The 16623-nt window shown below is 41.2% G+C and overlaps 1 protein-coding gene across 1 annotated transcript; it reads right to left on the bottom strand.

The window, feature by feature from the left end:
- Positions 1-2406: 2406 nt before the first annotated feature.
- LOC126085493 (myosin regulatory light polypeptide 9) lies at positions 2407-14924 on the bottom strand. The gene is made up of 4 exons (XM_049900940.1): positions 14792-14924; positions 8188-8386; positions 7616-7777; positions 2407-3768 (listed from the first exon to the last, which is right to left on the bottom strand). Exons 2-4 carry the CDS (start codon positions 8369-8371, stop codon positions 3596-3598), a joined length of 519 nt encoding a protein of 172 aa, XP_049756897.1. The 5' UTR covers positions 8372-8386; positions 14792-14924; the 3' UTR covers positions 2407-3595.
- Between the last annotated feature and the right edge of the window lie 1699 nt (positions 14925-16623).

Genomic DNA, 16623 nt, shown 5'->3' with positions numbered 1-16623 from the left:
GCAGCAGAGAGAAAACTAGATTACAGAGAAATAAATTGTACACTTAACTGAGGCACACAAAATCTGGCATATTGGACTTAACTCAGGAAATCTAAAAAAAAACTATTTGAGTATCTGCTAGCTGCCAGGCCACCTGATACCATAATCCTTCAAGGTAACAAAATTCTATTTTGGAATAATTCACTATCAATGAACTATGAACTTTTCTAACCTCAGCCTTTTACTTAATCTCCAACTACCACTAAACTATTTTCACCTGACTTCCCCTCTTTTTTTCTAAGGATAATCCTATAACATGTGATTTAGGTCCTATCCCTTCCTATTGCCTTGGGGTGGTTCATTCTGTTTCTCTGTTTTCTCCTGGTTTGTCTCCTTCCCCTTTGCCTACAAACAGGCTCCACTCTTTCTAAAGACATGCCTTTGGATCCTGCATTTCTTAAAGCTTCTTCGTTCCCTAATTTCATGACCCCCCCGGTAAACAGAACAATAGAAAACTATTGTTTGAATATCTACAATGTGCCAGACCCTTTACCTTTCACGGTTCTAATTTTCACAACCTTGGAGGGCACTGACCCCATTTTACAGTTGAGGAAACTGACACTTAAGAGTGACTGGCCCAAGGTCATAAAGCTAGTCAAATAACGGAATTCAAGCTCGACCAAGTCTGGCTTAAAAACCCATGCTGCTTTTAATCCCCAAAATGCTGCTTTCGTATTAATAGATTACATTCCTATCAGGAGCCAATAGCATTACTTCCGTTTTACAAGTGAGTAAGTCAAAGATGTTAAATGCTTAAGGTTATAAAGCCATGATGAAGCAAACAATGGGATTTAAATGCAGGTCTTCCTGACCCCAAACTCAGGCATTGTCCACCATCCCATGCTGCACTCTGGCTTTTGCAATGAAAACTTACAGCTTGAGCAGAGGTGACCAAGGATTTGCCAGTTCTTGAGGCCTCATTTAAACTTTCCCCTACTTCATCTTTTCGTGATTTACCCCATTGACTAACCTCCTCACCCTTGAACACACTGTTTTTGTGGCTCTATTTACCTCTCCAACCCCCTTTATCATCTTCTGTCTGATCCCTCTCACGTGTCTGCTTGCGTGAAGTCTAGGTGTTACTCCTCCGCGTACTCTCCTCATACTTCCTGCTAAATGGTTGCCTTTCCTTTTTAAGCTTGGCTTTTACGTGTCTCAGTCTGCCCTTCCTCCCTTTGTTCCCATCAACATTCATCAATTCCTGCTCTCACCCAGTCATAGTCCACTTGATCAAATAAAATTCGAGCACTAGAGTCCAAATAACAATATATTAAATGGATAAGGATGCTGCCCCCTACGTGGACAGTTTCATCAGAACTTTTGAAAAGGATTGTTTCAAGTATGACTTTCATCATGGAGACTTTTCAGAGACTGGCTTTTCAGTCCAACCCACTGTTCAAATAAATGCTGTTGGCTGTTTACTGGCAATCACAGTTGCTTGAGAAGGTCCAGTGACTAAGCAGAAACGGCTATGACTAAGTTAGGAGCTTATTTCATTCAGGGGAGACCACTGTTCCTAGGAGGCTGGTTCCTTAAGCTGTTATCTGAAATGGGGATGGGGGTACTGCCAAGAGAGAATTTCAGATGAGACCTTTCTTTTTTTCTGTAGTGGAAGTAATGAATCTGTTCTTCAACTGAAATTTGTTAAGAAAGCAGAGGTGATTTTTTCATTTGAAATGGAATTCAACAAACAAAATTTTAGCACCATGTCCACAGGCTAGAAAAAGTACTTTGTTTAAACCACATAACGAAATTCAGGAGTTCATAAAATGCAAGAAATTAAAGCAGGTATGAAGATTCTAGTCTCAAAAGGGACAATAGGAATCTTGTTACTGGTTCTACTTCCAAGAAGAGGGCCTCGCCAGGTTAACGGATCTAGCTTACCTATCCTGTTGACTGCCAAGGCCCACTGCCCAGAGAGTATCTGGCAATTGTTTGTCGAATGAGGTAATAGTTGTCCAAGGATGGTCTTCTTAATATTAACAGAAAACCTGAAGTTATTAGAGTAATTGTCAATTATTCACATTACACTAATTGTCAACTTTTTTCAGCCAACATTTTTCAATGTTTCAGGATCATTCTTAAACTCATGAAACTGTTTTTGTGAGTCTGATTTTTGAAGCCCAAAGAGAACCAAATCGTCTGCCACTCCCTGAATGACTCTGAAACAGTCTTGCATTTCTGTAAATAGCAGAAATTATTTTTAGGGCTAAAATAATGACCTCACTCTCCTAGGCATGTAGCTTCAGCTGTTTTTATTGTGGGCAGGTCAGGAATGTCCAAAACTCACACGTGGGTACTCCCTGCATAAACAATTATAGGATTTCAACAGGGATTGTTGTTTTAAAGAAAACCTATACACAATGTAAAAAAAAAAAAAAACTATTTCCAGCACTTTGGAATACAATTTGAAAAAAAAAATCTGTCTTTTTGGTAGCAGCATTCCAGAGAACCCTTGGGGCTAAAATAATTTTTAAAATTAGGGCAAATTAAAATAACATTCAGTGGCCTAGTCTACTTTTAGATGACATAAAATAACGTACAGAAGCCTAGAACGATAAGGGCAAAATGTCAACAGGTATGTCAAACTTAAGGATTTAAAGCCAGCAAAGCTATCAGCACAAAACCAAAACCAAACCCAGTGCCGTCGAGTCGATTCCGACTCATAGCGACCCTACAGGACAGAGTAGAACTGTCCGAGTTTCCAAGGAGCGCCTGGCGGATTTGAACTGCCAACCCTTTGGTTAGCAGCCATAGCACTTAACCACTAAGCCACCAGCGTTTCCCAAAGCTATCATACACACGTGCAAATTCTACAGGAAATTAATTAAAAAAAAATCAGAAGACAAGGCACAGGAAACCTGATTGGGGTAGCTAGAAAGGAATTTTTCAGGAGACAGAGGGATGAATAGGAGTACAGCAGACAGAATTGCCAGGAAAACTGGAAGGAATAAGGGAGAGGTGGCCGACAACCAAGTCACTTTTCTAGGATCTGCCTCACCTACCTTTTTTGGAAGATGAAATTGGTGGAGGAAAAGCCAATTTCGATAAATGAGTTTTAAACAAGAAAGCATTTCATCATAAAGTTTAATTATGGTTGAGGAAAAAAATTAGTGAATGACTCTGAGAAAATATATTGATTCTGTGTAGGCTGTAGCTATCTGGGGGTGGGAGAAGCTGGGAACCTAAATTACCCTATTTTTCTATTCTGAAAACGACAAAAATAATTAACATTAGGTGACTTGAATCACAATGTTTACTTTGAAGTTTTTATTACCAAAAAATGTAAAAATCCAGTAAATCAGAAAAATGAGAGAATACTTTCCTTAGGCTGTGATAAGGCAATGATCTTTCTCCCGGTTCTATTTTACTTCAACTTAAAGTCCCATTTCCAGTCTGATTATAGAGATGTATGCGCCCAAAATGGCTGAGAATAAATACAACAAAAAGGCGAAAGCTGTAAAGCTAAGGGCATGCAACAGGCTCTAAGAGAAAGAAAGTCTCAGAAATACTCAAAGTGGCAACAAGGAACGTTTGGCCGGAATTTGAAGTTCGTTCAGTCATCCTTGTCTTTTGCTCCGTGTTTAAGGATGCGCGTGAACTCAATGTAATTGAAATTCCCCTTTTTGTCAATAGGGGCTTCTCTGTAGAGCTCATCCACTTCCTCATCCGTGAACCGATCTCCCATGGTTGTCAGCAGCTCTCTCAGGTAATCTTCCTGAATGGTGCCTAAAAAAAAAGAACAACTGGGGATCAGAATACATACTACTCTGAGATTACTTACAAGGAATGCCTATGCTTGACTGACCGCACCCTGTATAGGTTAAGAACTATTAACACACAAATACATGAAAGGGTGGGTCTCCACACGCTATAGCCGGCCTCGGCAGTCAGTTGCCTAGGAAGATGCCAGGCTGTTGGGCCATTACTCCGTCTTCCGATCTTTTAACAGTGGCAAAACCTGTGCCTAAACAAGAGCAAAGTAAAGCAATCTAACTCCCACAGTTCCTTAAAGCTGCTTCAGTGGTCACACCTATACTACAAGCAAGTAACTGTTTTCTGCCACACTGAAACCAGTGCCACTCTACAAGCATTAATAACGTGCTGCAGTGGAAAGAACACCGGAGTTTTGAGGTCTGGCTTATTACTTTTTTTTTCTTCCTTTTTTAAATTGTGCTTTAGGTAAAAGTTTATAGCTCAAGTTAATATCTCATACAAAAATTTATACACACATTGTTACGTGACCCTAGTTGCTATCTACACAGTGTGACAGCACATTCCCCCTTTCCACTCTGGGTTTCCCGAAACCATTCAACCAGCTCTTATTCCTTTCTGCCGCCAGACATAAGCTGCTCATTTAGTCTTATATATCTGTTTGCACTAAGAAGCACACTCTTCATGAGTATTATTTTACGTTTTACAGTCCAGTCTAATCTTTTGCTCAAGACTTGGCTTCTGGAATGGTCTCAGTTCTGGGTTAACAGAGAGTCTAGCGGCTATGTCTTCTGGGGTTCCTCCAGTCTCAGTCAGACCATTAAGTCTGGTCTCTTTACATGAATTTGAGTTCTGCGCCCCGCTTTTCTCCTGCTCCATCAGGGACTGTCTGTTGCGTTCCTTGTCAGGGCCGCCACTGATGGTAGCTGGGCACCATCTAGTTCTTCTGGTCTCAGGCTGGTAAGAGTCTCTGGTTTATGCGGCCCTTTTGTCTCTTGGGCTAATATTTTCCTTGTATCTTTGGTGTTCTTCATTTTCCTTTGCTCAACATGGGTTGGGACCAATTGATGCATCTTAGATGGCCGCTTGCTAGCATTTAAGACCCCAGACACCACTCACCAAAGTGGGATGCAGAACATTTTCTTAGTAAACTTTGTTATGGCAACTGACCTAGATGCCCCCGAGACCATGGTCCCCAAACCCCTGCCCCTGCTACTCTGTCCCTCGAAGTTTTTGGTTGTGTTCAGGAAACTTCTTAGCTTTTGGTTTAGTCCAGTTGTACTGACTTCCCCTGTATTGTGTGTTGTCCTTTCCTTCATCTAACATAATTCCTGTCTACTATACCTAGTCAGTGAATTCCCCTCTCCCTCCCTCCCTCCCTTTGTAACCATCAAAGAATGTTTTCTTCTGTGTTTAAACCTTTTCTTGAGTTCTTACAATTCTGGTCTCATACAGTATTTGTCCTTCTGCGACTAATTTCACTCAGCATAATGCCTTCCAGATTCATCCATGTTGAGATGTTTCGCAGATTCATCATTGTTCTTTATCATTCCGTAGTATCCCATTGTGTGAACATACCATAATTTGTTTATCCATTCATCTGCTGATGGGTACCTGGGTTGTTTCCATCTTTTTGCTATTGTGGACAGTGCTGCAATGGACATGGGTGTGCTGAGATCTGGTTTTAACAAGCTATTTTATTTCAGGCACTTTACTTCAGATTTTGGTTTTTGCATTTGTAAAATGAGATTTCTAATATTCTTTACAAATATAATTCAGACTTAGTAACAAATATGACCAGGCCCAGGATGTGCAAAAACACTGAATAAATATTTGAGCATCAAGTACTAGCATGTAGCAGACACTGTGCTAGGCACCGGGGATAGAGAATGCTTTTGACTCTCACTTTTTGATACCAGGGTTCTCATAAAACCTGAGAGCATGTCAGCATCACCTTGGGAGCTTACAGAAATGCCCAGGTGCCACCGTGGATTTGTTCTCTGGCACTGACACTTTTAAATGCTCCCCAATAATTCTAACGCATAACCCAGGTCGGGAGCTGCTAAAGCAGTATACCAAAGGTAGTAAATAGCCAGCCCAGAGATTCTGAAATTCATAGTTAAAAAAGAAAAACCTGACCATTTACTTTTGTAATCGTGAATAATGAAATTAACCTAATACACTGCTATATCGTTTCCTTAAAGTGAGTTTAAAGCACAAAGTCAGTTCACAAAATAAACCTAAGATTTCTGAGTTATGTTGATTCAATCCTATACTAAAAAAAAAAAAAAAAAAAAATTTCCCCCAAATCCTATAATTGTGCTTCATAGAAAGAAATCCTTATCTCCAGCCAAGCTATTCAGCCATCACATGCGCTAACCACCTACAATGTGCAGGCGACTGTGGTAGGTGCTAGAAGGGCTTACGAAGATGGGAATAATACTTTTAAGACACGGAGTCATTATTTGGGGGAGAGAGGTAGATAGTGATGATTGAGAATAAGTACACAATTAAAATATAAGGTCAAACAGCATATATGCCAGGAGAGAGGTACAAATAAAATACTTTGGAGGTGGGAAGAAGGGAAAGGCTTTTAGTTTTCCTGGGAGCCAGGAGAAAATAGTATGAAAGCCCAGGTAAGACTCTATAAAGCATATGGCCATTGAGATCAGTTTGAAGAATGGATATCTTATTCTTTTATTTCCTCCTGTTTAAAAAAGTAACATCTGCTCACAGTAAAGAAAAGTCAAGCAATTCAGAAGTGTATTGGGGAGAAAAAAAGTTACCTCAGCTTACTCTACCCCCACGCCCTACTCCTTCCAGAAATAACCATTAAGAGTTTAGATTTAAAAGGAGAGAGGAGACAGTGGTATGATGATGAAGGCACAGAGGCAGAAATGGTGGAGGAAAATTAGGACAGTGATGTGTAGTGGAGCCTGGAAGGAAATGGGGAGGTTACATAGGAGAGGGTAGATATCTGAAAAGGCAGAATGAGCCCATAGTGCAGGCAGCCTTGAAAGTGTGGAAACTATGCTTCTATCAGCCTGACAACTACCCAGCATCAGAGCAATCCAAGGCATGTACGTGGCCAATGGCTGTTCGCCTTCCCTTTCCATAGTTAGCCACGCCATGTGAGTTGAGAGTTTCAGAAAAATATTCCCTTATGTTTCCTCATATACATTTCTGCCAAAGGATCAGATATTCATGTAGTTAACTTTTTTTTTTAAGAATTAACTCTACAAATCAGAAAGCAGAGTCTTAAAGAAGTTAACTTGCCCTAAATTACACAACTGTTATGTAGCAGAATAGCCATTTGAAATCAGACAGTTTTATTCCAGAGCCTAAACTCTGCTTTGTTTACTTCAGAATAGAGGTTAGAAATCAGATTTAAGCAATTTTAGAACTGAGAGATACCTCGTCAACAAAAGGATCATACTGGAGTCACCAAACAACAACAACAAAAAAACCCAAACCCATTGCCATCCAGTTGAATCCAACTTACAGCGACCCTATAGATTCTGGAGTCAGACAATAGCAATCACGCTTTATCCAAGATTACACTGGTAAAAGTTATTCATTCAAAACACGTTTACTGAGAGCCTAACCTTTGTGGAGCTAACATTCTAGTGAAGGGGTAATGTACCCTCCAAAAAGGTTTTCAGTACAGCCTACTGATTTGTAAACTACTCCTAAATAGGTAAGGGGCCTGAAGTGAGTGATTGCCGTACTTAAGAATCCCGTCCAAGATAAAACAGGTGTGGTGTAAACCTGAGGGTGTTATCGTATTTCAAGTTATTGTGTATTTTAGTTACCACAGCTGCACATTAAATCACTTTGTAATTAAAGGTTATCTCTGACTTACCAGTTGCTTCTTCATCAAAGCAAGCAAACGCATTTCTGATGACATCTTCTGGGTCCGTCCCATTCAGCTTCTCCCCAAACATGGTGAGGAACATGGTGAAATTGATGGGGCCCGGAGCCTCATTCATCATGGCGTCCAGATACTCATCAGTTGGATTTTTCCCTAAACAAAAGGGGCTATAATTTTAATTATGATACATACCAATTATTAATTATAGTAAGCATTTTGGCAAGAAAGACTATCACTTGTACAATCTGCTCTTTGCATTCATGACAACAAAACTATTTGGGGAAAAAGTCTTTTCAATGAATACAACCCTGTATTAAGACGCTGCTTTTCCATTGGGTATCAGAAGGAAAAATGTTTTGATAATCGAGATCAGTGTTTTCAACACAGTGCCTAGCCAATCCGGAGACAGAGCCAAGAACCTGTCAGTGATTAAAGGACCACACATTGGGGAACACTGCTTCAGAGCCTTTTCGAATCTTAGTCCATAGGAAATAAACTTAGGAAATAAACATAAAAGATAGAATATAAAGTCTAGCTAATGTATTATTAAAACTGATCATTACCCAGGGAGGCCAGCATATCATGCAAATCCTCCTTGTCGATGAAGCCATCTCTATTCTGATCAATCATGTTGAAGGCCTCTTTGAACTCCTGAATCTGGGACTGGTCAAACATGGCAAACACGTTGGATGTTGCGCGCTGGGGGCGCTTCTTGGTGGTCTTGGTCTTTGCCCTTTTGCTCGACATGGTGGTGGTTAAATCCTATTTAGGAAAAAAAATACAAAAAAAAAAAAAAAAACTAAAGTCAACATTTAAGATTACCTAAGTTTGAATCAAAATAATGAAAGTAAACTGAATCAGCCTTCCTAATACGCTCGAGCTAATCAGAGAGAGCTGCGTCTAAAAATTTTTCAACAGGACATTATCACTTGCCAAAAATTTCTCTCAACTGACTGAAACGATTACTAACTGGGCCAGGCTACTAAAGAGAAAAACCAGACTCAGGCTTTAAGTTTGTTCACCCTGAGTAGTTGTGACATTTTATAAACAATCCATCATGAACTTCAAATTCCAAACCACGGCCCACATTAATTATACGTTCACAGCGTATCAAGAAGATTACATATTCCCAGTACTGCTGTATAGCCTAATGACAACGGACTTATTACTGGTTTAACAGCAATAAAACAAGAAACAACAAAAATTTAGAGACCCAGGGAAGCAATGCCAGTTCTACGCTTCAGCATTATGGGGTGCTAGCCTAACCTAACCGGACCCCTCCACGGTGGACAGCAAGATGAAGTAGGTGGGTGAACAGCCGGATAGGGCATGTTATCTCCAATCTCTATGATCAAATAGGCTTCTTCCATTTTCCACTAACATTTCTTGTTGTATCCTCCCTTCTGGAATCCAAGTAGTTAAAAAAAGGTATTTGTTGAAAGGCTAACCGAAAAGTATAGAAAACGCTGAAGTTAATTCATCTATAACGAAGTTCTATTTTCCACTCTATCCGAGCCAGTTTCTTGCACAGAGCCACGCTAAATCACTTGAAGCAACTGAGTCCTCTGAGAAGACATCAGAGCCCAACAATTTTTTTAAACGTTAAAAAAAAAAAAAAAAAGCTTGTTCAGAAAATGTCTTAAGAGGTAGGAAATGAAAACTACCCTTGCTCTCTAATAATCTCAACTTATCCTTGTAAAATTTAAGTTAAAAATAAAAATGATGTCTAAGAATGCCTAAAATGAAAAGGCAATTTTCCTTTGAATGTTCAACCGTTAAGAGACTATACGAATTTGTTTGCAGTTTAAAATCCCACAGTCATCAGATAACAAAATTTTACCATACCATTCTTGAGAGCTGAGGTGGAGGTGGTAGCCTGCAAAACCTCTAACCAGCAGAACTGACACTGTACGGTTATACTCTTTCCAGCAGGTCTAAAATAGGCACGACTGATTTCATTCTCTGACCAGGATAACAATTTTAAAGCTTACGTTGGGAAAACAACATTTAGCTATGATGTAGCAAAACACTATGCCCTTGCTCTAAAAATAAGTTTGTGGACTGCGGAAGAATGAACTACTATCTAGATCTCAGCACTACAAAGTGACCCTTTGAATATAATGTGTCACACGAGTCTATAAAGCTATTTCTTACATTCTTTCCTTGGATTATACCACATCACCAAGGCTAAATTCAATTTGGAAACAATAAGATACAAAATTAGGAAATAATTCAAAAAGCTCTGTGCATATATGTATTTATATATACACATACTTATATACACATAAACACACATATATATTTTTTCTAAGCTGTATCTGTTCTTGGATTTTATAAGAAATTCCACAAAGGGTAGCCACAAATTCCAATACAGCAATCTTTGACTATGCTGGGAAGAGATACCTCACATGGCCTCAGAACTTAAGATGTATACTCCTCTCCATGTTCCTCCTTTCCTTTATTCATCGTTTAGGAGGCTGCTCTTGAGCTCACCTAAATCACGAATGAAAACACATTTTATTCTGTTACACCTTCTGGGGCAGTGCATCTCAGAATGCTCCTTGGAAGGGAGGACAGTGAGATTTTGTCTTACATACTTTGGACATGTTATCAGGAGAGACCAGTGCCTGGAGACGGCCATCATACTTGGTAAAGCAAAGGGTCAGCAAAAAAGAGCAAGACCCTCAACAAGACGGATTCACACAGTGGCTGCCAACAATGGGCTCAAACACAGCAACAATTGAGAGGATGGTCCAGGACCAGGGAGGGCAGTGTTTCATTCTGTGGTACACAGGGTCGCTATGAGTAGGAACTGACTCAATGGCCCCTAACAACAACAATATATCCATTATGTAAACTATGTAGAGATGTGTTTTTTTACCTCTATTCTAACGTAGGAGTTCCTAGTGTTGGACTACAAACCAAAAGGTTGGCGGTTCAAACCCACCCAGGGCCTCCTTAGAAGACAGGCCTGGCAATCTGCTTCCAAAAGGTCACAGTCTTGAAAACTTTATGGAACAGTTCTACCTTGCACACACAGGGTACCCATGAATCGAAATCAACTTGACCGCAATTAACAACAGCAAATTTAAATGAAGTTTTAAAAATGCTGGAAACCCTGGTGGCATAGCGGTTAAGAGCTACGGCTGCTAACCAAAAAGTCAGGTAGGCAGTTCGAATTCATCAGGTGCTCCTTGAAAACCATATGGGGCAGTTCTACTCTGTCCTAGAGAGTCGCTGAGTTGGAACCGACTCGACGGCAGTGGGTATGTTTTTTGGTTAAAAATGTTAAGGAATATTATTATTACCTAACCCCTTAAATGTACTCAAGGACTTGGAGTGAGCGGTTGAGATCAGATGGGTGGTACATACTTATCATTCCATATCTCTTTAGTATTTTTAAGCATGTCATGTCTTTGCAAACGAAAGCATATTTTTTTAAATAGTATTTTGTTTGACAACACTGTCCTCTCCCAATGACGCAGAAATGCCAGTTATGTTAAGAACAAAGAAACTGATGAGAATTACAGGTCAAATGGTTGACACGACTAGCCTTTTAATCTACAAAATTTTACATTACGAAATTTGGTAGGAGTTCTCTAGATACCTTTTAAGAATACTTACTTTTAGTTGTAAAACCTATTGCTGTCAAGTCGATTTGGTTGTAAAGTGATACATATTTTTGAACTTTAGCATGTTTCCTTTTACTTTCTTGTTGTTCATGTGTTCTTGAATTTGCAAATGTGTTATAGAAGTTTTAAAACGTTATAAAGGTTTTTTGGGGGGGTCAGCACTAACAGCGGTCTCCCATAGAACTTTTCTTTAGCTTTTCCAGTATTTGATCTTCAAACTTTAGCATGATAGGTTAATTACATTAAGGTGCATCAAATGTCATTAGTGTTGCATACTACTAAAGGGTTAAGAAACGTAAGGCATGGGTTCCATCTTCGAGGAGCTTAAAATATAGCTGGGGAGGCAACTATAAAGAACAGAGAGATTGGTTCAGCTTATGAAATGAGTCACACAGTTTTCATTCCAGAAGTATGACTCTGAAGTTAAAACAATACGTGACAGCAACAACAAAAAAAAACTCGTAAGGGGGTACATGATTATCAAACACTTTGAGTTCAGCAAAGGCCTCTGTGAGCCTCTAAAAGATTCAGATAAAAAAAAAAAAAAAGACATTGAAAGACCCTGTACTGGATCATTTAAAAGCTAAGAGTCCTTAGACCTACAGGATTCAGGTTCTAGTCCTAATTCTACCAAAACTGACAGTGTAATGCTGGGCAAATTACCACCTGTGACGTTATTTTTTCAAGGAAGTTGGATTCTGAATTATGAGTTTGTCTCCCACCAGAAACCCGGAGCCTTTCAGCACCTGGAGTGTTTAGCTTCACAGTCAGTTGTTCCCGAATGAGGAAACTGTGGTTTATTTGTTCCTGCCAAACTAAAATTATGGGTGGAATAAACACTGGTTGGAAGGGAGTCAAATCAGGAACAGTGCCATGAGCCCAGGGGGCAGGTAAATTTTGATAGCATCATTGTCCTCCTTGTTCTGATTCTAGTTTACTATTTTTACTTTCCCGCAAACGAGGCTACAATTCTCTTCATACAACAAATTTCAGCAAATGCAAAACTCAAAAGTTTAGAAAGCTTAGGTAAAATAAAATTTACCGGTGGCGCAGTGGTTAAGAGCTCAGCTGCTAAACGAAAGGGCGGCAGTTCAAATCTACCAGCTGCTCCCTGGAAACCCTAGGGGGCAGTTCTACTCTGTCCTACAGGGTCGCTATGAGTCGGAATCGACTTGACAGCAATGGGTTTGGTCTGGTTTTTGTTTTACACATCAATGTAAGCATTCTTTACCTCGGAAGGAAAGATCATCTTTGTACACACCTGAGATTGCCTAGTTACGAGGCTCCTGACCCATTCTAGAGTCTCGAGTCTTTATTTTTGAAGCATTTATTGAAAGGTAATTTGGTATAGAGAGGTATTTGCTGTACGCATAGGAATGAGGAGAGCAAGAATGCTGAACATAGGTAACTTGAAAGCAGGGAGACTTACAGAGCAGGCTTTTCCAAAATACATCCTCTCCTCACTTATCACTGACTATCTCATTATCTGGCATTTTGCATTTATGACAATAGTAAAAAATCTACCATCTAATTATTTTGCACGTTAACAACCTATGTCTGGCAGTAAAGAATGCTGAGGTGAGAGTAACAGTGACTTTGATGGTTAAGGTTATGTGTCAGCTTGGCCGGGCCATGATTCTTGGCAGTTTGGCAGTTACGTAATGATGCAGTCATCCTGGATTTTGCGATGAGATGTGGTCATCTTCCATTTTTGCATAACACTGATTTCACATAACAACCTGGTCTTTGAAACCTAACCATGTCAGTAAGTGAAAAGAGGGTATATATGAGGATTTCAGATGCATGAAAAGGTGATATAAGCCCAGTCAAGAAGATTTAGTTTACAGATCTAAAAGAACATAATTTTGTTTCAAGTTGGGGGGGGGGGTGCGATGGCAATGAATTTGTGTTTTTTTTTTTTTTTTAGCTTGATGAGATAGGAAGAGAAATCATTAAGGGTTATGACAAAGAGAAGATATGAATCATACTTAAGAAAGGTGTCAGACTGGATTAAGAGGGGTAAAGAAATGCAAAATTCTCAAAGATCCTCAGAGGCTTTCCCCACACATCAAGTAAAACTAGAAGATTTTTCAGAATTTCTAGGTACTATGGTTTCATTTACTAATACATACATTAGACTGCTCTAGTTAGATTCTTAGACACCAGCATTTATAAAGTGGTAATAAACGTAAAATAATCTGGAAACTTTTTCTACAGAGTACTCAAAGTAATATCTCTGAAATATGATACTTTAACGAAAAACTCATCTTTTTTAAGTTATACCAAATACTCGGCCCTCGTTTCCAGTTTCTTTTAATCACCCTTTAGGAAGCTGACCTTCACGAACTTGTTTAAACCATTCATGAACGTGTATTTCCGTTCTGTAACACGTCTCGGAGGTACACCCAAACTATGCAGTGTAGAACTTTATTCCCTCTATTCTGAATGTAGTTAAAAAAGACTTAAGGCGTATATTACTCCCCCATTCCTTAAACGTAGTCAGACACATTCTTTGTAATACTTAAGTATATAATATTTGCTGTTTTTCAAATCCAGACCAAGTCCGTTGCTCATTTAATCAATGCACTTTTTTTTTTCCAACTTAAGCTTTTTTTTGGTGCTCACCACAATTTGGTGCTTCCCTTCCAACTAAACCAAGTCTTTTTTTTCTATGCAAACTTCCGGTTGAGGTAGGCTTAGTTCTCTTATACTGCCACACCCAAAAAGTTCTCACCACTTGACAAAGACGATGAGTTGTCAGGGTTGGCCTGCCAATATGATGTTTGAAAAGAAAAAGCTTTTTAAAGTTTTATCAGAGGCCTTACAAAACATACTAGTAACTTTAAAAAATATTTGCTTTCTTTACCTTCAGATATAAAACTTTTTGCAATTAAGAAAAAAATCTCAACAGAACACTTCTGTAAAAACTGATACATCCTTTCGTATATATTCAGTTACTTTAAAACAATTTGATGAGTCGATTTAGTCCGACGTCCCCATCCAAAAGGGACATGGTGTTGCATTTTGGAGTTTTTCTCAAGCCGCAAGCTAAACCCCAAGCCTCTCTTTGCCCAAATGTCAGTTAAAAAAAAGTGTTAATTACAGAGGCGGATACTGAAGAAGTTCCTAACTAGAATAGGTTATTCCTACTAAACGCAGCCACACAGCTGCAACAACAGCTGCAGCAGGGGGAACACAGGGCTACGGTTTTTGCGCAAACTCTTGAATCGCTCAAGTTTAAGTTACAAACTAAACTTAGTACCCGAGTCAGCGACAGAAAGCTCGGGTTTCGCGGTCCCGGCTGTCGCCCAAACTCTTCCGGAGCGCCAAGTTTGGACAAAGGAGAAAAGTTCGACTCTGGGCCGCTTCCGGACGTGGCCTCCGATTCGGGAGCTGGCACCTGGGCTCGAAACCCGGGAACCAGATGCAACGCCCACCCAGGTGCGCGCCCAGCGCCGAGTGCCTGCCGCCGCCCTCCCGGCCGGGATGGGTCCCCGGGATGGGTCTTGTGCGCCCGACCGCAAGCACCCCTCACCTGCGCAGCTGGGAGAACAGAAACACTCCAGCGACCGCCAAGCTGCCTTCGCCGCCTGCCGCTATCCTGCTACACTCCTGCTAGCCAGGGAGCCGCTTAAACTCAGCACTTCCGGTCCTCGTTTCGACAACCGGAAGGAAGCTGGTCCCCATTATCGGCAAAAGTAGTGGACCTAACTTAATGAAAGGGCGAGAGGGAGGGAAGTGGCAGCGGGGTCAGCAAGCGCGATACTGACCGAGTGGACGCGAAGGAAATATAAAGCGGACGGCTTAGAACACAAAGAGACATGTATAATGGTGCGTGGGTCCGATTACTAATTTCCTTTTGTGTCTACTCTTACAATGTAAATCTTTTCTTCCCCCTTTTTTGCTCGGCAGGATGGTTCAGTCTGTCCTGTGGGTTGGCCTTTGTGCGCATTCCAGAGCCCCGCGAGGGGCGGTGCCCGTTCGCTCAAGGCCTTGTAAGGAAGTCGCGGAGAGGACTGCGGTGCTCACGTGACTCGGCCTCACCCCGCCCCCGAGCGCCGGGCTCCTGCGCCGAGCGGTCGTGCGCCTGCGCGAGAGTCGGGTCTGCGCCTGGGGCTGCTTCGCAGCGCGCGACTGGGGAGGCGGGGTTAGTGTAAGCGGGTTGGTAGCTATAAACCGTGTGATTTTCTGAGGAGTTCCACCGCTTCCATGTAGGAGGAAACTTTGTGAAGTCCCGAGGGCCCTCAGCCAAACAGCCAAACAGCCACTATTTTTGGGGCCCAGACGGATTTTATACGGTCAGAGTGTCTGAACACTTCCTCACCTCTTCAGAAACGTTTGCTGTTACTCCTCCCGCCAAAATCCCCTTGGCTCCGATTGACAAGGGGAGTCTGACCTGCATCAGAGTAGGAAAGAAGATAGGCCACCAGCAACAAGAGCTTACTGAGTCCTGCCCCCGCCTCCCACTCCGATAATGACTCGCGGTATGGCCAAAGTGGAGATGAACATGTGTCCTTATTTTTCAGGGCTCCTTGCCTAGGACGGTTTCTAACAGTGAGTCTTGGTAAAGGAAAAGAGAAAGCCCTCCCCGATTTTCTTTTTCCACCGAAAGTCTGTCTGGCTGGGAGGAGGTCGGCAGCAGTCACCTTAGCTCTCTAACCTCATCGGAGGAAGGGGTGAGTTGGAATCGGTAATCAGATCTTCCTGGCACTAAACTTCAGTAGCTCGTCGCTCATGTGGCCAGAACATGAAATGTGGGGCTGTCCTATGGTCCTTTTAAAAGCCAGCTCTCACGTGAGTCACCCTCCTGAGAAAGAAAGTATTACCTCAAAAGCTTAATAGACTCAGAATTCTTCCTTCATGGAACTCTGAAGCATTTCTTCTTTTAACCAACAACATATTCCAAAGTTACGTCAGAAGTAAAGTCGCTAGAAAGAATAACGGCCCTAATTCTTGAGGGGTGACTGAAACAAAGGTGGTTAGTTTCCCAAACTTCATAGTAAGAATCACCTGGGATAAAAAAAAAATCTGGGGTACTAGTTAAAAATACAAATGATTGGATACCCCGTCTCCAGCCCACTGAATCAGATTCTTCAACAGCGAGACCTAGGAAGCCATCAGGTTAACAGGGGTCCTAAGTGACTCTTCAGGGAAGGGGGGACGCAGAGTTACACAGCTTACAGCCTAAGGTTTAGGCAGTGACAGCGCAAACACCAGCTGAGCAAACGAAGTTTGTTCTTGGAGTTTGGCCTGGGCAGCAGTGCGTATGCTCTGCAGTACACGCTCCCCTCCACAGAGTGGTGGCCTCCCACCACGGAGAGCGCAGTCCTTGCACTGGTGGCCTCTTCCTCAAAAAGAACACTAGGA

This window comes from Elephas maximus, chromosome 11 (genome assembly GCF_024166365.1).
Source record: "Elephas maximus indicus isolate mEleMax1 chromosome 11, mEleMax1 primary haplotype, whole genome shotgun sequence".
Taxonomy (NCBI): domain Eukaryota; kingdom Metazoa; phylum Chordata; class Mammalia; order Proboscidea; family Elephantidae; genus Elephas; species Elephas maximus.
This window is presented reverse-complemented; position numbering and strand designations above follow the sequence as displayed.